The sequence below is a fragment of the Callospermophilus lateralis genome, chromosome 1 (genome assembly GCF_048772815.1).
Source record: "Callospermophilus lateralis isolate mCalLat2 chromosome 1, mCalLat2.hap1, whole genome shotgun sequence".
NCBI classification, from domain to species: Eukaryota; Metazoa; Chordata; class Mammalia; order Rodentia; family Sciuridae; genus Callospermophilus; species Callospermophilus lateralis.
In genome coordinates, this window is record NC_135305.1 from 38,394,708 (window position 1) to 38,418,516 (window position 23,809).

Sequence of the window (23,809 nt, forward strand, 5' to 3'; positions counted from 1 at the left end):
GTCACAGAAGGCTACCACCCAATTAAAGTAGATTGGTAGCCTCCATAACCTCCGGATATATAGGAGGTCATGGATGACCTACATTCCTAGAACTCTATACTGTCATTACTGATGAGCCAGGCCTACAGCAAGCACTTCTTTCATTGCCTCAGAAGCTTCATAAAAGCAGAAAGTGTTTCTATAAAACAAAGTCGGTACCAGATAGAAAGATTCCTATAGAATTTATGGATCTCAGGTACAAGACTCCAAAGCTGTTACAGATTTATCAGCAGCTGACATTCAAAACAAACAAATCTTACTCTTGAGGACAGGTATGACATGCATCAAAATGTTCCATTTCATTAAGCAAGTGAAGCCTGAGCCAATCCTCTGCATGGCTGACCAGAGGATTTACTGCTGTCTTTCTAAAGCCCTTACTTTTTGGGTCCCACTTGGCCCACATTGACTCGTACACAGATAACTTTTCTTGTCTGCATGCCAACAGAGCACGAGGCCTCTCCATTCCAAGTCGTAGTCGTGTTGAAGGATGACACTGAGGTGTCCTCGATGCACTGGCCCCACGGACCAGTTTGCCAGTGGTATACAGTACAGGGATGCTCATTACAGCTGCGCACCTCTTGCAGAGCACTGGTGTTTGGACAGCGAATTCCACCTATAAAAATGGACAGTGATAGCAGATGAAATGGAGAGCCACAGGAACCTTCCCCTTCTCTGCTCCTTGGAATGAACAGGGTGAACAACAATGATAACTGCCACTTATTTAGCATATAGCATGTTAGGAAGTCACATTACATATTTCTAGCTTAATCTAGCTAGAAATATGTGATTTTCTAGCACAATGTTAGGAAGTCATATTACATATTTCTAGCTCAATCTAGCTTAAAATACAAAGTATGTGGTAGACATGATACTTGCTTTTGAAGACTATGGGCAACCTTAAAGAATGAGGCTATTGTTCTACAGAGAAGTTGAACATGAGGTGCAAAGAAGCCATGTGATTGCTAATTAGAAGAAACAGGTGCGTTGAGACTCTGTGCTTGAAGAAAACTGAGTGTGCTTATAAATGTTATCCCTTAAATTGCAAGTCTTAATTACAGGTTTTAAGGTACTGCTTATATTAATGTTTAAGGTTTTAGGCTGATTAGATATAGGGACATTAAAATCGAATGATACTTTTTGATCTTCTAAAACATTACTGGAAAAGCCACTAAGTAACGATAATATTACATTTCTTCAAATCTAGATGACATTGACTGTGCAATGCACCATCATTGTGTGTCCCAAAGGAAAAAATGGATAAAAATTGAACTATGATAAAATGCTTTCTTCTCAACCCTAGTTTTTATTATGTGCTTATTGAAATACCTTCCTATGATTTATATAGTTTTATATCACAGTTTGGTACACATTAAAAGGAAATATATTCCAAAAAGTTACATTCAGAATTAAGATCTTTTGAGTCACTTTTTAACTCGTACTCCTTGAAGTGTGTGTTCTCCTACACTGCATCATTTTCTGTGACATCAAAGGTGTGGGTGACACAGAATTTCTTTTTTTCTTTTTTATTTTTACTAGGGATTGAACTCAGTGGTACTCGACCACTGAGCCACATCCCCAGCCCTTTTTTGTATTTTATTTAGAGACAGGGTCTCACTGAGTGGCTTAGTGCCTCCCTGTTGCTGAGGCTGGCTTTGAACTCGAGATCTTCCTGTCTCAGCCTCCTGAGTCACTGGCATCACAGGCGTGCCCTACCATGCCTGGCTCAGAATTTCTTAGAAAAATTTCACTTTTGCCATCTCCATCATTTTCTTCCAGGATACAGATACTCATCTCTAGGCTCTGATCCTTTTGTATTCTTAATTGTCACAAAGGTGTCAATAAACTCTTAAGCAAGCAACAAGAATTTCTTTTCCTTCCTCCAGTAGTCCTTAGCTGTTTTTGATCATCTGTGTTTTGGCAGAAGCAACATGGGACTGCAATTTCCACCAGGAATAACACAGAAGTTTACATACATAAGTGTAACAACTATGTCATTAACTTGGCCATAGCAGTTTTAAGATGCACACAATGATTTTAGAGATGTTAAAGAGCAAAACAGATCCATCTTTTTTAATCAATGGAATATGGTGTGGGGATTATTATTCTGAAATCTTTTTTTATGTGTTAGCTGCATTATAAATACTTCATGATGAGGCCTCATTTTGTGTTCACAATTGTCATATGAGTTAAAAAATATTAAGTGGATGAGCTCCAACAGATTAAGTGATGTGACCATTGTAATAATGAGGAATTTAGAAGTCCAGTTTCTTAATACTGCTATTTCTGATGCCAATTATGAAAGCGAAAAGTCTTACGTTGTTAAGCTAGGGTCCTGGAGGAATTTGTTGCTCACTTTATTGACAGTTTGATTCCAGTGGCCCCACCCTAAGCTGAGCTTCACGTGTCTCCTCCTTTATGTTTAAGGACGTCTCTCTACTTGGCATATAAATCAGTAGGCTGTATATGTGAGAACTTCATGGCAATTTAGAATCATTTATGCAGTGTTGAATGTGGTCTCAATATCAGAACAACCTGCATTAAACAGCATTTCATTAATGTTCCCTGCTTCATGAAGGTGAAACCATCTGTCACAGTTCATATCCTATCTTCCATCATATAGCTCGGTGACCCCAGCAGTTCCTGCAAAGAAGTTTAGGATTTGAATAGAAATGAATCTTAAAACACACTAATTGGATTGAGGAAAAGTAAAAGCACTCATATTACTCATTCCCTGAGGCGCTAGATTTATTCACTCTTAATTCTCAAGCACGTGTTATATATATATATATATATATATATATATATATATATATATATATATATATATATATATACATATACACACATGCACATACATAACATTATTTTAACAGTCCTTTATATGTAATACTAAATTAATAAGCTTCCACCCAAAATGTGCTTGTTTACTTACACTACTTTCATTGTGAACATACGTATGCTATTTAAACTGTGATTTTAAAACTCTGAATTGTTTTTGACATTGGAATTAACTAGTTGGCTTTGGAAAAATGATAAGGAAAAAAACTTCTACAACATCAGCATAACATGTCGAGGAACTGCAAGATAGCTGTTAAGTTTACAGACATAAAGGCTATTTATTTTCTTGCCCCAATCCACATTAAAGCTACATCAGCAGTTTGGGGCTATTGTCAGGATCCTTGCACAGATAAGCCCCAATGTGGTCTTAATTATAACAACAATATGGCAATTCTGAAAGTCTGGGTTGGAGTAATCAGTCTTTGCAGCATCGTCTTGTTGTTTGGGGAATAATTTTACGGTAGAAAAATTGATAAGTATAATATTGAATGTATCTATTATTTATGGAATGATCTAATTCCAGACATCTGGGAATATTTCTATAGCACTGTAAAAGATGTAAAATGTGACCTATGACAAAATTAGCAATAACTGTATTTTTAAAAATCTTTTTGCATATAAAAATATATGCTTTGTATGAAAGTCACTATTTAGACTCTCTATGATTCCATCAAAGGGAAGGACTTTATGGGATCTGGATGAAATTCTGTTTTGTGAAGGAACACATATACTCATATAAAAATATCAATTATTACCAGGTGTGGTGGCACACACCTTTATTCTCAGCTATTTGGGAGGCTGAGGCAGGAGGATCACAAGTTTGAGGCTAGTCTGGGCAACTTTAGTGAGACCCTGTCTCAAAATAAAAAATAAAAACGGCTGAGGAAGTACTCAGTGGTAGAGCAACCTTGGGTTCAATTGCTAGGTCCTGGGAGGAAAATGCCAACTACTAACTGGACTTCTCTTAGAAATGTAATAGTGACATTTTCTTCTGACATCAATCTTTGCTGGAATGTACCGGATCAAAGCTGTGGTGTTTCTGATTCTGGGCATTGATAACCTTTGCAATTTATATAATGGAGTGAAACAAAGAACCTTCTTTTAAAAAATTATGCACACAAATACGTTTAATGTGGTGTGCAGTGTTCATGTGGGATACTTTAAGGGACACTAGAGGGGTTAGAAATTGTCCTTGTTACTACAGGTATATTATAATGCAGTGAGGAAGGGTAGTCGGGGGATAAGGCAAGCATAGAAATGAGTATTATTCTCTGTGGATTGTCATAATTACGTTAAGAGAAGTATTTAGTACAATTTAGAATTCAAAGGCAGAAGATTCCATTACTTTTTGGAGACTGAAAAATGCCTCAGGTAGGAGGCACTGAGATGTGTTTTGAAGGTGTAGGGTTTTAAAAAGAAGAGTTATGAGAAGACAGGGAAGGGAGGGAGGATTTTATCAAAGCAGAAGAAAAAATAAATAAATAAAAGCAAAGGGAGGCAAGTAGGTATGAACTTGGGAATTAGCAATATTGATAAACTCCTAAGTGGAGAGTAACTGGCACAGGGATAAGGAGGGACACCAGGTGGATGTGATGAGGAAGCCACAAGGTGCTTCTGATAGTGTCTGATATTGCAGCCCAAATCCTTTTGATTGCAGACCACTGCTGGATGAAAAGCACATTGGTAAGGGCATGCTTGGGGAGAAATGAATCCTAAAGAGTTTCAGCCTAAGAGTATTCAGGAGATTCTGCTGCAGTGCAACCCCATCCCCACTTTTCTCCTTGCATAAAGAAATAGACTACTTCCTGCTGTGGAGCCTGCATAAATCCTGTGTGGTGGTCATGTGGAGACAGATTGAAGCAGAAGTCCCTCTTCAAGGTCAAGAGTGGGAGGATGGGGAAGTGACAGTATTTACTTAGACACCAGAGATGTACGTGTATATATATATACATCCTGGGTTCCTCCAAATCCTCTAGGAAATATGGGTGCTTTCTGGCTCTTAGAATTAAAATACTTTAACTGTAGAAAATGAAAAAGTTAAAGTAGACATATTACTACCCTTCATGTTTTTGCATTGTAAAATGATTTTTGAAGGCTACCAAATCATTTCAGAAAAAAATTGGAACGATTCTATTTTAATCTGCATCTATTTTTCTCTGTGAATAAAGTGGGTATAGGGCACATTGGTATTTGGCTGATGAAGTTATATCAGGTCATTCTGAACTTTACAAAAATAAACATTCTCTCATTTTTCTCTCTGTAAGGATGATTAACTATATAATGAAAATTAACAGAAGTTGTTATTATACTTAGTGGAAAACATTATGAACATTATTTTTTTTTTCTTTTTAAATGAAGCTTGCTGAGCATCTGCATCTGCAAGGAGATTCAAAAAATTGAGAGGTCTAAAAATCTAATATCAATATTTAATTTCTTGTTCAAATTCATCACTACATTACTATTTTTATATTAAATATGCCAAGCTTCAGTATTAAAAATTGCTTTCTTTCAGAACTTTTAAACATAACTTTAAAGTAGCTTTTTGAGAAAATTCTACAGTTTATACAATACTAGGAAGACATTAACCTTACAGTATCATAGAATTCTAAAAAAGCACATTATCAATTTTATTTAGCCAGAAGAAGTAGAAAATAAGATGCACACACCTCCACATACATGCACTAAAGACCCAGAAACACCTTTTCTTTTTTTTTTAAGTGAAAAGAATCACTCTTACATTCTCCAGTGTATTAACTACCTCTAGTTGGCTACGACTTATGATTTAGTTTCCAAATTACATTTCAATAAGAAAAATTTATGACTATTTTTCAAATGTGGTTGATACTATATATTATTATTCATTATTGTGTGGAAAGCGACTATATACACATTACTCATATTCTATTTTTTTCTTTTTTAAAAATTTAAACCAACTTCAGAGTTACTGTAAAATCAAAAGTACCATATCAAAAAATATTTTGCTAGATCATCTAGATAAAGTTGACAAAATTATATTGATTACTGTAAATACCTTAGGTTGTATTTCCCATAATCAAGGGGATTCTTCTATATATCAACACACCTAATATTCAAAATTAGGATATCAACACTGATATATTATTACTATCTAATTCTGAGAACCCATTCAAATTTGTCAAGTGCCCCAAAATAGCCTTCATAGCCCAAGGGTTCAGTTCAGAATCAAATATTATATTTAGATGTCATGTTTATTGTTAATCTACTTTAATCTGAAATAGTTCTTTAATTTTTAAAATTTAGATATTCTGGAAGAGTAAATGTCAGGTATTTTGTATGGTACCTTCTGATTAGGATTTTCTGATATTCATAACTGGGTTCTATATATGCATTTTTGACAGAATATCAGAGAATGATGTCACGTTCTCACTGTGTCACATGGAGGATACAAGATTTTGATTTGATCCATTACTGGTGACACTAACTTTGATCACTGGATTTAAGTGGTACATGTAAGATTTTTCCAATAAGAGATACTTGAGGGTAAGTAAATAAATTGCTCTTCACTAGATGTTCAATTTATTTATTTTTTATTTATTCCAAATGTTCATCCATGTTTTCCAATTTTATTTAATCATGATCTATTAGGATCACTATTCTGTTATTCAAATTGTTTGTCTATGTGAACAGTGGGAGATTCTTCAACCATGCTTCTGCTTCTTGGGCTCTAGACATATTCCTCTTTTTTTTTTTTCTTACTAGCACAAGATTCTTCAGGGCCATATTCTACTTTTCCTATCACAGCCCTGGAATCCACCATTTCTCCCAAAAGCCTGCTTCCTTTTATTAGAGATGGTGTTAGAAACCAAGATCTGGGGCTGGAGATGGAACTCCATGACTGAGAATATGCTTAGCATGCACAAGGCCCTGGGTTCAATCCTAAGTGTGCACAAGCATACACACACCGACACAAACACATAAAAAAAAAAAAGAAAGAAAAAGAAAAATGAAAGAAAAAAGAAATGAAACCAAACCAAGATCTTAGTGTTACATGGACTTACTGATGTTGCAGTCTTCCCACTCTTGGTGTCTTTCCAGTAAATTGAGCTAATAATATTTGTGGATATGGACATAAATCCAGCTATATATTCACATACCTTACATTTATATTTTTCTATCTATTTTACAAATTAAAAACCATAAAGTTTTTTGGGTTCTTTATGTATGCTGGAAATTAATGCTTTATCTGAGATGCAGGTGGCAAATATTTTCTCTTTGGGAAGATTCTGTAGGCTTCCATTTCATGTTTTTGATTGTTTCCTTTTCTGTGAAGAAGTTTTTTAGTTTGATGCCAAACTAATGATTATTGATTTTACTTCTTGTGCTTTAGAAGTCTTATTCAGGAAGTCATTTCCTGAGCTGATATGTTGGAATGTTGGGCTTACATTTTCTTTTAGTAGGTACAGGGTTTTTGGTCAAATACCTAGGTCCCTGATCTACTTTGAGTTGAGTTTTGTGCAGGGTGACAGGGATTAAATTTCATTCTACTACATATGGATTTAAACTTAACACCCCCCCCCCCCAAAAAAAAAAATAACCCGATCAATAAATGAGCAAAAGAATTGAAAATACACTTTATGGAAGAATAAATAAGAATGGCCAATAAATGTTTGAAAAAAAGGTTCAACATTTCTAGAAATTAAACAAATGCAAGTTAAACTACACTTGAGATTTCATCATACTCCAGTTAGAATGGCAATCATCAAGAGTACAAGTAACAATAAACGCTGGCAAGGATGTGGGGGAAAATGTACACTGATATGTTGCTGGTGGGACTAAAAATTGGTACATCTACTCTGGAAAGCAGTATGGAGATTCCTCAGAAAACTAGGAATGGACCCACGATTTAACTTAGTTATTCCACTTCTCAGTATATACCTAAAGGACTTAAAATCCGCATACTACAGTGACACAGCCACATCAATGTATATAGCAGTTCAATTCACAATAGCTAAGCTATAGAACCAACCTAGGTGCCCTTTAACAGATGAATGGATAAAGAAAATGTGGTATATATATATACAACAGAGTATTACTCAGCCATAAAGAATAACTTCATGACATTTGCCAGTAAATGGATAGATCTCGAGACTATCATGCTAAGTGAAATATGCCAGTCCCCAAAGCCAAAGATCAAATATTCTCTCTGATATGTGTAAGCTAACCAACAATAAGGGATGCAGGGATAGAAGTTCAGTAGATTAGACAATGGGGAATGGAGGGAAAGAAGAAGGGATAGTAAAAGGAAAGACAGTGGAATGAATATGGCATAATTTTCCTATGTACATAAATTAAAACATCACAGTGAACCCCACCATCATGTACATCCACAAGAATGACGTCCTAACTAGAGTATGATGTATTCCATGCTTGTATAATTATATAAAAATGGTTTCTACTTTCATGAATAACTAAACTCAGTAAATTAAAATAAACACCATAAAATTACACTGATAACTTCTAATCCACAAACAATACCTCAGGGTTTAATTTAGTTTTCTTTCTTAACATATTAGCCCCAACAGGGTATCTTTGTCACTGTGCCCTTTTCTGACACCCTGCCTCAGGCTACTCCATATTCTAGAAACCCTCCACAACCCTGCCTGGTTCTGCCACTCCACACTGGGCTGGCTGCCTTCATGGATACTGAGAGTCCATCTTTGTTCTGCTTGTGCTCTGACATCCTGTACTGGCCTCTGCTTCCACCTTCTCATACAACCTATGTGATTCTGCCCTTTACACTATTCAGTGACTCTGAATTTCCATGCCAGGTCACCCCTCCTCCTCTGGATGCTCTTCTCACTCAGGTTGGGTTCTAACAACCCACTTGGGACCACTGCTGACCCTGCACCTTCTGGCACAGATGCCTAACTGCTTGATTCCTCCTAATGGCCTTTTGGATAGAATTGTCCAGGAAGGAAGAGGGACTAGAAAGAAATGGAAGAAAAGGAAATGAGGTGAAAAGGAGTGCCATTCAATTATTCTATAATTTGTTTAAGAGGAAGAAAGAGACCTGTTTTATCTACTAAATTGGGGCCATATGGAATAGCATTTTACTATATATCTATGGATACAGATATAAATACATATATACAATAAGACGACTGAATAAATCAGGGGTAAGACCAGTAGCTGCATTCCTCTTCGCCAAGCACATACTAGCACTGAATTCTGTATAAATCCCTTGAAGTTAAGTTATATGACTCATTTTAGCCAAAAAAAGTGAGAAATGATAAAAATCATTTCTATATGGAAAAATTTGTTTTCTTCTGTGTTTAAATCAATAGACTCTCCAAGCACGTTCTTCTTTTGGGAATTATGGAAATAGGATGTCATATGAGAGTATAATGTTGAGACATCTTTTGAAGGACAAACTGCCCTGGAGAATTAATCCAGAACTGTAGCTAAATTCCCTTGAAGAAGAAATAAGTAAACCTTCCTTCTTTTAAGTTCCAAACTTCTGGACTATCTATTACTGCAGCACAAATTAATCTATCCTTAATAATTATAAGATATCATCTAATTTTCAGTATAATGTTTAATGATGCTGTTCTGACAGAGATAAATAAAAAACAGGATAGTTTGTAGCATTTATTTTGTAAATCCAGATATACTTTGCAAAGGGACTTGTCCTATGGGTTATTTCACCATAAAATCGTATAATTTCTTATCTAAACATTTCATATATAATTTTTCTACTGTGATATTTTTTCTTTAAAATTATCACAATAATTTGCTTTTCCATAGAAACTTAAGAAAATTTAGGACACATACAAAGCTTTAATACAACAACTTATCTTCTGTAGAATTATGAAGTATTACCTAACTGACAGGAAACATTTTAAAACTTCTTGCAGATATAATTGTAAATCATTTTAAAAATAATGCAGAATTATAAAAGGTTTATTTTAAGTAAGAGAAAAACGTGATTCAGTGTTCAGCAAGTAATAGTTATTAAATAAATATGTTTTAAAAGATAAATTCTTCATGAAATATTTCATACAGTTTATATCAGTTTTTAGAAGTGTTATTAACAAAGGGCAGCACATTCTCCATTTACAGTCTTCACTGCAGTTCCTATTAAGCATTATGTTTTGAATTCATGCCCTATGATTTATTGCATAGCCATCTATAATTTCCCAGCATGACTTGCTTATTATGATGCAGCTACTAGACTTAATTAAAAATTATCAAAGCCCCACCCTTTCAAATTAAGTGGATGATACATATCAAAGCACAATCATAAATTTCTGCCTTTAAAACATTTCATGACCTTTCAGTGTGAAGCTTGTCTATAGAAATAATGATCTGGTGAGTTTTTGCAAGCATAGCAAAATCCTTGCCATGTGATTCAGGGTGAAGAGTCACTCATTACTAGTCACACAGCAAGTGTCTGCAGAGTATAATGGATTTATAGGAAACAGGGTGACCACAGATCTAATTTTAATGAGGCTCAAGGCATAATCTGAGCTGATAGACTTTGAAGTCTGAATATAATCTATATGAGGTTAGAGTTAATATTTGACAACACAAGGAATGTAGTTTTCTCTCCAAAAGTTTCTATTTTTAATAGGTGCATTTTTTTTTTGTAGCAAACAGTTAAGTTTATATTTAAGAAATAGGTAAGTATTTTTAAACCCTACAAAGAAATTCTAAATTTTCCCATAGACTGACTTTTATTTAATAAGAAAAATTTTCACTTATGTAAACACTCATATGCAAGCCCAACAGAGCTATGTTTGCATAGTTGTTACATACACAGGTAGCAAGTTTGATTAAATACCAATACTATTCAGGTGTCTCACTAAAGTACTCCATAAATGGAAAAATTAAAAAAGATTTAAATTCCACAAAATTCTTTCAAAATTATTCATTTTCAGGAATACATAGAAACACATACTTACTACAAACAGAAATCATTATTTGTCAGTGCTGAATGTGGATAAAGAGAAGGGTCATTTAACTTAATAATATTTAAATAGCATCTCTGTATTCTTGAGAAAGAACATGTCAGACAACTTGATCTACTTCTAGTTCCTTATTCCTGTGTCATTTTCCAGAATGACAGGAGTAAGTATGACATTATATTACCCAGTAAACACTGAAGCCAAATTAACATTTGGATATCAGCATAAGAGACAATTACCAAAACCCTTTATTCCTCAGCAATAAAGCTTGATAGTGAGATGTAAATCTGCACCAAGCATGCTTTATTCACCCAATAGGTTGAAATAATTTAGGCACAGGATACTTTGAAAATGAACCAAAAGTACACATGAGGCCTTTTGATCTCAGAGTCCATGATCAGAAGCCTGAATGGTAGAAAGTATATGTAATTCTCAGCCAAGTAGTAGCCATGGTGGTATTGATTTAAAATAATATTTCTTATTGCACACAGATGATTCTTTTATTCAAGAGTAGGATATGATTTCAAAAGGCAAAACTTACTACTAAAATAGAGAAAAATCTCAGAAACAACTGGAACTTGGAAGTCATTTTTACCTTTTCACAGGTTTAAACCTTAGGAATAAAAAGAACCAGAATTATGAGGTGAGTGGAAAAAAAAACAAAATAAATTTACTTGTACCAGTCTTTCCTCCTTTATTAAAGATCCATTTTCAATATTAATTTGAGGGGACAGAATCAAGCTGCTCACCACATTAACAGATGAGAAATATCCTTGGATCACTGGATTTCTGTTAGTTAATTTTCATAGACAATCATCATAGACAGCTATAAAAAGTAAATGCATGCAAATTTCCAAAACTAAGTCCTGTCTGATGATGATAGACTTACCTTCTTCCCCTGCATAGGCCAGAATGGACCGGGCTCGTATCTGTTTCCCTTCTGTGGTTTTTCCTGAGCAGGTGTGTGAGCAGGAAGACCACGTAGACCAGGCGCTGAGCACACAGTCCATTGGGCATGGGGCATCACAGGCCACAGGAATGGGGAAGATGGCATCTCTGCAAAGCTGTCTGTCCACTTCTTCACCTGGGAAAGACATGATCCCCAACATTCTATCACTGTTAAATCCACTATGATGGTTCAGTTCTGCCACTGGTACAGGTATAGGTACAGGACAGTACAGCTTGTTTTTCTTTTTAGTCTCTCTGCAGACAATTTCTTAGCTAGAATCTAATCCTGATATCACAAACATTTCGATTCCTCCTCGAACACACCTTTGCGTATTAAATATACTATCTTTTCTGGCATACATTTACCAACATAAATATTTCAAAGACTACTTTGCATTTATATAGCTTGTTTTTTTTTTTTTTACCCAGGAAGCTCTACACAGTTTAACTAAATCTGCAAAAAGATATATTTGCTATGAAATATATGATGCAGAATTAAACAAATAAACCATTGTCTACATTTTTACAATTTACACTTTACTTTGAAGGCTTAACTGAGATATATCTGCTTGAAACTTGTTTGTGACACATGATGCAAGAAGCTGAGACATAAAAATGAAAATGCTTGGGTTTATGTATTTGTATGAAATCAAATGTGATTTAAATGTTTAGGTTGGTATGACGTCCAACAATTTAATTTCTCTTCATAATTGTGACTTTAAGAATATGTTTTCGTAATTCATCACTTTAATAAAATTAATTATTTTGACATCTTTAAAGCAACCCTCAAATTTCTTCATGTTTGGTTTATTTTCATTAACATTACCAAACTCATGAATCCTTCCAAAATATCACTTTTTTCCTACTGCATTTCTATTATCAGAATAAGAGGCTCGAACATCTGCTTAAAGTAATTATGTTAAAAATTCATGAAGATTTCCATGGAAATAAAAAAAAATGAGAATTGAGATCTGAGGATAGACTTTTCTTTTTTTTGTTAAAGGATATACATGGAGCTTATTGAATTAACTGTGTGAAGCCTTTGTATGAAATATTAAAGTTAAACCATGGTTTATAAAGGATTTTCTAGTTTCAAGATGACGATTGAAAAAGTAATACGTTAATCACACAATTAACCATATTTTAACACATGGCACAGATGCGTTGTTTAGCACCATCCCCTAAATTCCTCTGGAGATATTTTGATTTATTTTTAATCATAGAAATGCATAGTTTTTATGGTGGATTTTAACCATCACAGTAGTACTGTGTGCAAAGCATCTCTGCTACAAAATCGATACTCATCAATATAATGGAACTGAAAGAGGTGTAAGCAGAAAGGAGACTCTATAGCAGAGAGAAACCAGACACAGAGCCAAGATAAAATGCATGCTATTTAGAAAGTCCTCAGTATTGTAATTTGAGAATTAGATTTCTCTTTCCAGACTCGACAATAACTCTATAGTAACTGTGAGAGTTATTGTGTCTTTTGTATGATCTAGAAATTGTCTTAAAAATTATATAGATATAATGAGAGTCCTTATTTACATGTTTACTGCTTTACTAAACAATAAAAGTTTAAAAAAGAAATTAAGATGAGGAAAGAATGGAGTCTTGTATTTGCATGGACCTTTCATGGAAATATGATCATATAACCATCTTATTTGAACTCTGTATGTAGGTCCAGAATCACTCTCAGCTTAGTGAAATAGCGGACACATGGACTGAGGTTTAAAACTGTTTCTTCATTCCACTTTTTGAAGAGAAGCTAATTCTTCCTCTTCGATGGGAAATTTTCTAGTCATTTTTGATTTGTGTATTCTTTCTGTAATATCTAGGTTGTGAGTCTGATTTGTTTAATCTTGAATCCATGTTGTCTTTCAGACCACTGAACACTCTGTTGTTCCACATTTCTTCTGCAGCCCATCATTGATTCTACCCTCAAGAGTGTGTTTTTAAAATGCAAATCTGAACATCATAGTCTCTTCATACGTATGAGCTGTGGGCCAAGTTCCTTCCGAGGGCACTCTAAGCTTCTGCCCTTGCCTCGTGTTTCTCCCACATTCTATCCTCAGAAAGCTATTTGGTTTTCCTTGAACGGGCAGGCTGCCTTCTCATGCTACCATTTTGCATATACTTTTTCCCATCTTCTTGCTAAGTCATCCTTTTGTTCTAAGTTTTCTTTTTTCTGTGAATCGTCTTTGACTTTCTTAAATTTCCCTGCTGGAATAGCACTCTACCCTCTTCTCCTACAATACTGCAGAATATCACTTTGAAAACTACAATTTTCTCTGTTTAAAACACTGTTACCCACATTAGCATACACAACCCTCTGGCCAGGCATTTTGTCTTATTCAGTATCTTCATATATGATGTCTTTGGTCCACTTATTGTCACTCTGGAGTTTTACAGTAAATGTTTATGGATAAATGTGCTGGGGTAGATAGTCAGCCACACGCAGGTAGATAGGAGAAGACAACAAACATATACATTAAAGCAAGTCCATAAGTCACAGGTCTTGGAACAATAGGAAACTTTATCAAAGCAGACAGACATCAGGAAATCAGAAACTGGCATGTCACATGTCCTTCAACCATAATTAATAATAACCTCTTAAGGAAACTACCTCTCCTGACCAGGTCATCACAAAGAAAATTTGCTGAAGGCTATATTAAAAACAAACAAACAAAGGGCAATAAACCACTTATCAATACAAAGAAGGATATGAGAAAATTCCTAAACAATAAAGGGACTTTAAACTTAAAAACCCAGACTCTTGAAGAGCTATGTTGTTCTCTCCAGAGATGATCCACTCAGTATCTTTGTGGTATGTCCTTACTTTGACCTTCTCCAATAAACTCCTGGCTGTTACTCTGTGCAATTGGTTTGAAATCTTTCCTTCAGAATTGCAAGGACTGAGTGCTGTGGACTGCCGTGGTTGCCTCAGTGCCATGGAATCCCTCTACAACAAGGGGAAAAAATGGACCTGAAGTCCCAGGATACACATTGCTTTCTGAAAACAAACAAAAAACAAAGCAAAGAAAAAAAAAAAAAACTTTCCAAATTGTTAGTATACTAGAATCTGACCAAGATGTCCTTCACATTCCCCTGGTTCCACTAAACTTAGACTGGTTTCTTAGTAACTGTGCTGTGACCTCCTTTACCTTAGAGCATGTATTTGATAACATTTGCAATTTAAATTCTTTCTACTTCACTGAAATGGATATAAATTGTCTCATAACTTTCAGCCAGTTTTAGTACACAGAAACTGTCTTTCCCAAGGAAAGGTTGAGAATCATCTCTTCAAAATGTTAACATTGAAGGGAACAGTGTCCTGATCTTCCAGACTCTGTAGGAGGGGAGGTGCCTAACTTCCATGGGCTCCAATTTGCAAGCACAGATGGCCTAATCACCCAAAAGCATTTGCAAACTCAGGGATAACTCAATGTACTTGACATATCCCATCGATCAAACCTTACCCTGTGATGTTCTCCAGAACTTTTCCATTAGCTCACTCTGGAACTTAAAAATGTTCCTGTCTTTTGTTTCTGCCAATTTGAGTTCAGTCTCTCAATATTCTAATAATCTCAAATACCTTCTTTAATTTTGATGCAAATTTTATTTTGACAAATGCTTTTTAAATTTTATTTAATTGATTTTATTTTTTAAATACACAATAGTGGAATGCATTACAATTCTTATTACACATATAGGGCACAATTTTTCATATCTTTCTATATAAAGTGTGTTCATGCCAATTCATGTCTTTATACATTTACTTTGTTTTTTTCTTGCATTACAATTCTTATTACACATATATACCACAATTTTTCATATCTCTATTTGTATATAAAGTAGGTTGACACCCCATTCGTGTCTTTGAAAATGTACTTTGGATAATGATGTCCATCACATTCCACCATCCTTGCTAATTTCCTGCCTCCTCCCTCCCCCCACCCCTCTTCCTTAGCTAGAATTCATCTATTCCTCCCATGCTCCCCCTCCCTACCCCACTATGAGTCAGCCTCCTTATATCAGAGAAAACATTAAGCATTTGGTTTTTGGGGATTGGCTAACTTCACTTAGCATTTTCTTCTCCAACGCCATCCATTTACCTGCAAATGCCGTGATTTCATTCTTTTTTTATTGCTGAGTAAAATTCGATTGTGTACATATGCCACATTTTTTTTTTTTTATCCATTACTTCACTGAAGGGCATCAAGGTTGGCTCCACAGTTTAGCTATTGTGAATTGTGCTGCTATAAACATTGATGTGGCTGTGTCCCTGTAGTATGCTGTTTTTAAGTCCTTTGGGTATAGTCCAAGGAGAGAGATAGCTGGGTCAAATGGTGGTTCCATTCCCAGATATGTAAGGAATCTCCATACTGCTTTCCATATTAGCTGCACCAATTTGCAGTCTCATCAGCAATGTATGAGTGTAACTTTTTCCCCATATCCTTGCCAATAGACAAACCTTTTTTTAACTAGTTTATGATACAAAAATTATTATTGGCTTCACCTTCTCTTTCCTCTTTTCCAACTGTGTATTAACCTACTGAGTTCCAAATATCTTTAATCAACAAGATTACATTTTATGAATGTAATTGCTTTCAGGGTTTTCTTCCTTTTCATCACCTTCTTCAAACTCTTTCCATTCACCATGATCTCTTCCCTGACACCTTTCTCTGTTTTGTCATCTCAAGTTTCCATATATGTCTTCATTTCTTCAAGACCCTGGTAAAATGAGTCAGGTGGCTCTGAGATAAAAAGTTGTCTTCCTTTCCCTGGCATATCTACTTCTTAATACAAGACTTGATAAAATAATTAATATGACATTCATCTTCTTTTGTTGAGATACAATCCATTATAACAAAGTATAGCAAAAAACACAATTTGCAAATAAATGATAAAAATTCAGGGCTAATTCCAGCCATATTTCTACATTTTCTTATTTCATTAAATTTCAGCCACCCATAATTGCTCACTTAGTAAACAAGGCATTAAGCAAACAACTCTTTTATAACATTCATGACCCCCTTCCTAATAACTCTGGTTAAGGATTTTATGTGGGGTTAGGCAGAAAAAAAGTTTGCTTAGACTCTGCACAGTTTCAACATGATACCCATAACTCATGCTCCTGTTTAAGGTCAACTGTTATGACACGTTTTTTTTTTTTTTTTTTTTTTTAAATTGGTGCATTACAGTTTTACATAATAAAGGGATTCATTGTGTTATATTCATATATGCATCAATGTGATATGTTTCATTCCCTGTAAACCCACCCTCCCATTTCTTCCTTTCCAAAGTCCCCTTCCGTAAGTCTAGTGGTCTTCTATTTTCAAGAGGTCCTTTTTATTTCCTTTTTTTTTTCTGGCTTCCACATGTGAAGCAAACATACAACTCTTGACTTTCTGAATCTAATTTAGCATAATGATCTACAATTTCATCCACTTTCATGCAAATGACATAACTTTGTTTTTCTTTATGACAAAATAAAACTCCATTGTGTACATATACCACCTTGTCTTTATCTAGTTATGCTGACGGACACCTACATTTGTTCCACAATGTGGCTACAGTGAACTGTGAAGCTGTACACATGGGCCATGTTTTAATGCATGCTTTCTGAGACAGAGCAGACTAGAATGAGGAACAAAATTGTGAATGAACTCTTGGGCCTCAATTCCTAATCTGTTATTAAAAATCTTTTCCTATTCTCAGACTCTGCAATGTATAAATTGTGTCCTTCTTTATCCCTCTATATTTAACCAGATCAACCGTAAACACCAGGTGCAGGGGATGCCAGGAAATATCTGCTAGAGTCTTCCACAGGAAACAAGCTTCTTAAAAATTTTACCATAAGAATTCCAGACCCTCCCAGCCCCCACCATTCAATAAAAGGCTCTTGATCACTCTTTGGTTCATGGGTAGTTTTGAATTCTCTCTCGGTCAGGGCTGTTTCCTTCAACTGTAGGTGAATCCCTTCTCCCTTTTTCCTGATTAAAACTCTGCCTGTATATTTGTGCTCTTTTGTCTCAGATCCTGTCTAAGTTCCTGGCACAAGAATCATCTATATGTGTAATATTTCTGTGGTAATAACTGAAAGCATATGTATTTTGGAATAAAGTATCTCTTAACTTCATTTAACTGAAATTAATACCACACTTTATGCCCTTTTCTACCATACTTTTGCCTGCCTGAAAGTTCCAATCTTGATTCATTTATTTTCATTGACTAAAAAGTGAACTGACTCACATTTATCAAAAGTGATAAAGGATAGAAAAGTAATAAAAGGATACAATTTATACATTGCAGAGTCTGAGAATAGGAAAAGACTTTTAGTAACAGATTAGGAATTGAGGCCCAAGAGTTCATTCACAATTTTGTTCCTCATTCTAGTCTGCTCTGTCTCAGAAAGTATGCATCAAAACATGGTCCATGTGTACAGCTTCACCGTTCACTGTAGCCACATTGTGGAACAAATGTAGGTGTCCGTCAGCATAACTAGATAAAGACAAGGTGGTATATGTACACAATGGAGTTTTATTTTGTCATAAAAGATAGGTGGAAAGGAAACAAAAGGAAGGACAAGAATAATATAACTAATTTAAAAGCCTTGTGATAAAGTTCCTTATACCTTCACTGTAGAGCTCAATTCTCTCTCACAGACCTGTCATGTCGTGAGCCATCCATGGACTGTGTGTGTGAGCTGTGTGCATTTGAGCATATGATGGGACTGGTCTGGAGTTGCATGTTAATTGGGCTGTGTGACACAAGTGTGCCTTTTTTCTGGATCTGCCTGTGATCCCACACAGCACCCGAAATGGGTGTGACTTGCCAAGATGTCAATCAATCTGCTGACCACAAGACATCACCAAGCAAAACTCCACCTTTTGAAACCCTATCCCTTGCCTTATATGGGTGGAGTATTCTATGGAATGTCTTTTCCCCAATAAATAGGGGGGTTCAGGTGTTCTCTCTCTCTCTCTCTCTCTCTCTCTCTCTCTCTCTCTCGTTTTTTTCGAGCGTTGCCCAGCGTGTAGGTGACCCTTGGGTTGCAGAGCAGTCCCACCCTGAAAACTTATGTTTGTGTGCTGCATGGTTTCTTCCCCATTTTCTTAGTTTGTTGTTGTAGCCAGCTCCTTTGAACCCAGTTCATCTCATCAGTCTGGTCCGAAATGGGACCGTCATTTCCAAATTTCTGGGAAAACTACAAATCTTCCCTCAATCATAAAGTTATTGGAAATTCACCCACTTGTTAAAATTGCCCTGTGCATTAGTAATTTGCCCATTAATGCAGGTATTTTTAGAATAGATCCAACTAAGGGAGATACAAAACCTATAGATAGGTTACTTTCCCCCTGTTATCTATTGTTCAGATAATGGAAATGACATCAACTTCAGGATCCTGAAAATTGCCAGACTACCATAAACCATCTTGCGATCACCAGACTGATGTCATTTCCACTTACCTTCCCAAGCCAACACATCACCAAGTTTCCTTTAAAATAAATGCTTGAGACACCCAAAAGTATCTCTCCTTCTCCAGATGGCCTACATTCTCCCTCTAGATAGAAATTGGGAATAGAGGAAAGGAAAGTTAGAGTCTAAAAAGAGAAATGCCTACAAGCTGATGGGATGCACAAAATACCCATGAATCTTTAAAATGCAAAACAAGCACCCCTGAGCAACCCAGTCCCTGTACTTAGCCTGCCTGCACCCTTGGCCCACATGCCTGATCCATGCCCTTGCCTGCAAAAAGTAACATGAGACCCAAGAGCTGGAGAAACTGGCACCAAATTGTGTGAATCCACCTTAGCTCTACCTCTAGTCCAGCTCCCAGCAACTGTCCCTCTATAAATATTGACATCCTACATGGATGGGTTGCTGTTTCTTGAGGGTGTTCCGCATCTTCTTTCGAGAGTGTATTCCTTGCTTTACCCCAAGAGCTTCTTACTCAAGCTAGCTGGCATTCTCCTTTGAATAAGTATTTCTTGGTTTACCCCCAAAGATATCTCTTCACTGAGAGATCCCATATTCTTCCTTTCTTTATATAGACTAAATAGTTTAAGTGAAATTTAGCGACTCTAAGTTAAATATCTGTGCACAATAGTTTTCAGTCATTAAAATTTCTCAAGCCTCTTCTAATCAAGAAGGAAAACAATCTGCTCCTGGAGTTGGCATGATGCTGTTACACTGAACTGAATGGGAGAAATTACAGTACCAAATGAGAGAAATCATGCTACTAATTGAGAGAAATTATATGTTATGTTCATTCTGAAGAATTAATCAATACAATCACTAAAGTAGTCTCACTTATTATAATCTATTGGCTCAATTAAGTTACCTTTAAAAGCTACTCAAAGGATGGCTCCATATCAATAGAATTCCATTTACTCTATGATGAATTAAAACTCCTGTGTTAATCTCTCTAGCTTCACCCTCCACCACTGGAAGGCATTTCATAGGTTCTGATCCATTTAGTTCCTTCAGGAATCTTGTAGGGCTCTTTGTGGATGAACACTGTTTGAGTGGCTTTTTTTTTTTTTTTTTTTAAGGTCTTGGTAACTGGTTACCTCACATTCTTTCTCTGAGGGATTCTCACACTTCCCATCTGTCCTGCAAATTATCAAGCAAATAGTCTGCCAGCCACACTGCTGTGACCATATTACACCCTCTAATGACTCCCTGTAGTTCTCCTGATCAAGCATGCATTCATGTTTGTTGTATTTTAAGACATTCCACTGTCTGCCTCCACTTGACATAACCTGCCTACCAAGTGCATTTTCCAGGCCCCAAGTAGAGCTTCAACAGAACAAAGCTCAATGGGTCCTATAACTTGGAAAGGAATGACTTCATGATTCCTTTTCAGTCCATTATAGGAAAAGTTTAAAAATGAATCTAGTTGTAAATTTTCTTGCTTAAAACCATTATCATACCTCTCTGTCTGCCCACCTACTTTTTATTACTTCTTTAATATTCACAAAACTAAAAAGAACATTTAGTTATTCTACATATTCCATATAGAGTTATTACAAGAGCACAATGTGCAAACAAATCTATAGGATATTAGGAAAGTTACAAATAATTTAAATATACCTATTTTTATTTTATAATCTTGCCAGGATTAGTAAAGCAATCAAGTGACTTAGAAATATTATCTTTGTCACAAAAAATGCAAAAATAAACAGTGTTTATTTTGATGAGAGATCATGGATTGATGAAATAACAAGAGATGGTTCACAGGAAAGAATTTTGAAGAGAAATAAATCTGAATGGTATTCAGAGGGAATAGAAGTTATATTATTGGAAATGAGGAAAAGAGAACAGTATAAATGTAGGAGATTGGTTTACCTGGGAAGCAGAAACTGATCCAAAGAATTAATCATCATTATTAAACTTTTCCAAGACCTTCTACTCTATCCTCTGATGTCCTCCATGTGGAAAGACTGAAAAGTTGGAACCCTAGACATTAGACAAAAGCCTATACAGCTGAGGACAGTGTGTTTTCTCTATTGAATCCTCGTTGTTGTAGTGGAATGTCTGCTAGCATATCCTGGAAAGGAATTTTAAGGGAAAGTGAAATTTGATGATGGAAATGTTCTACTAATTGGTGTCGAAGACGTTCTCTTCCACCTTGGAAACCTCAACTGTGTTAGGGACTTCTAATGCTCAGAGCCGTTTCAGAGTTAGTAACAGTCATAATATTTTGCAATAAAAATGTATGTAGCTGAAAAAGAATGAGAAATTGTTGGCTCAGCAATTGAGATTTTCTTTTTCTTTTTTTCTTTTTCTTTTTTTTTTTTTTTTTTTTTTTGTGCTGAGGATTGGCTCCATGGCCTTGATCTTGCTAGGCAAACATGCTACCACTGAGCCACATCTCCAACCCTTGGCTCAGTAATTGAAATACAAAGTCTCTTAAAGTAAAAAAAAAAAAAAAATCAGACCATTATTAATGATGATTGACAGAGTCTAATACTGATAGTTGTGTCAAATATTCATATATGTTCAAACAAAGCATTAAATAGTCTAGGATGGGCCAAAATGGAATCAAGTTAGCATATATCAAAATTAAAGGCATAAGAACAAAGAACCTGGACAAGATAGAATAATTATTCTTGCTTATGTGATTCAAATATGATGGGGGAATTTCTAAATATTCCTGTCTTTAGATCCCATTAGAGAACTACTCACTTGGATGAACAGAGGAAGCTTTTGGGATTCTTCATTGTTAAAAGATACCTAAATGATTCAGATATATCAGTGTTTTGGAATTAGTCTATCTACTCCTTCTTGACTAAGGACCAAAATAGAGAAGGAAGGGTTAATGGTTCAAACCCAATTCTTACAACCATATTTATAACTTGAACTTATTTGTACTTTTAAAATTAAACTAAATCATATTGGCCTTCTGTGCCATTTTAATCTAGTTCTAACAACTTTTTGTTTTTCATCTCAAGCTCTGAGCAATGACTTGGGTATTTTAAGGTGACACAAGTAAACTAGATTGGACTCCCTTTTGTTTCAGGGTCTTCTATGAACAGACAAGATTATGCAGTTTTCCATAGTGATGTCCTAAAAGGGACATTTGGGGGCAATATCATATAGTTTATAAGGTATTTTGATGAGTGTTAGGATGATAATTCAATTATAAAGCAAAAAATCATAATTGCTGCTCTGAAGGAACATATACACACAGACATAAATTTATATCAAAACACACTAAATATAATATGACCCAAATCTAGAAACAAGCACAGCTGTACATAGTGGGGACTTTACTCTCATAGGAAGCAGTAAATATTTTTAAAATTTGAAATGCAATTGTATTAGGGTAAAGATATACTAACTTTATAATATATATTGTGATGCTAATATTTGGTTTGTGTTTGCTGGCTTGTACAGATAAAAGCATTATTGATTTTTAAAGACAAAACCCCACTATTCCAGGCACCTTTTCTGATCAGTCAGCACTTGGCAGGTTAATGCTTTGTTAAATAGTATGAATAAAACTTCTAGGTGTAATCAACCAATTCTTTGTAAGTGCTATTCTCTTCATTCCTGGTGTTTTTAGTACAATTTCAAAAGAAAACAAAACAAAGCAACAACAACAACAACAACAAAACACACCATGTGACTCAGATTCTTTTCCCCAATCCATCAAAGAACTGATGCAGGACTGAAATCCAAGGTAAAGTGTTCCCACACGTTTCCTTACCACATTGTTTTCCTGTTTCAAATTCTATTAACTACAGTGATAATGACATCTAGGAATGAAAGGAAAGGAGAAAACATATTTGAAAATCTACTACATCTAAGCAGAGGATCGTTATGGCAATTCAAGAAAAAAATATTTTTTTAAGTCCCATTTTAGTGCATTTGAAATAGAAGATCCAACAGAGTTGTTTCCTCTGCCCCATGTCACAAGATATTTAGGGGAAAAGGCAGGTTTTCAAGCCCATATTACCAGAAGGTCTATGTTCTAGTCATAGTATCTTCGTTTCTATGCACAAACATCTAATAGGTACCTAATGAAAGCTAGTTATTTCACCTGTATCTTTATATTACAACATTTTCCAAAATATTTTTTTTTTTCCAGAGCATAATCTTTCCTCAAAATGTATAAATTCAAAGTAGCATATTGCAGTTTGGAAACCACCAATAATAAGACTTTGGGAATTCGATCACTGTACAGAGACAACTTTTTGTAAATGGATGTTTAATTTCATTGGGAGTTTATTCTTCTGTGAAGTGTAATTGTTTCTGGAATTTGAGCAATCCTTTTTTGAGCAAGATGACCTTTGATATGTTTATTTTATCAAAATCATAGCTTAAAGAATTTCCAGAAATGTTACAGTTAAAAACAAAACTCTGATTTACAAAGCATTGCTTTTCAGACAAAATTCTGGCTTGTAATTTAATCTTTTATTTTTAACACCTTGTAAATATGTGCTGTTTGGCTTCATACTTTCTGTGGCTAAGAACAAATGCAACAACCAGCTAAATAGGATTTGGGAACACCATTGGTCATTTTTTGCATA

General features: G+C 35.2%; 1 protein-coding gene across 1 annotated transcript in view; it reads right to left on the minus strand.

Moving 5' to 3' along the window:
• The window catches only part of Thsd7a (thrombospondin type 1 domain containing 7A), a 391,409-nt gene that overhangs the window by 80,770 nt on the left and 286,830 nt on the right, over window positions 1-23,809 (minus strand). The window contains exons 7-8 of the mRNA XM_076861588.2: window positions 11,710-11,904; window positions 418-652 (exon numbers count right to left, since the gene is read on the minus strand). Of these exons, the coding sequence (XP_076717703.2) occupies window positions 418-652; window positions 11,710-11,904 (430 nt within the window). The remainder of the gene's footprint in view (window positions 1-417; window positions 653-11,709; window positions 11,905-23,809) is intronic.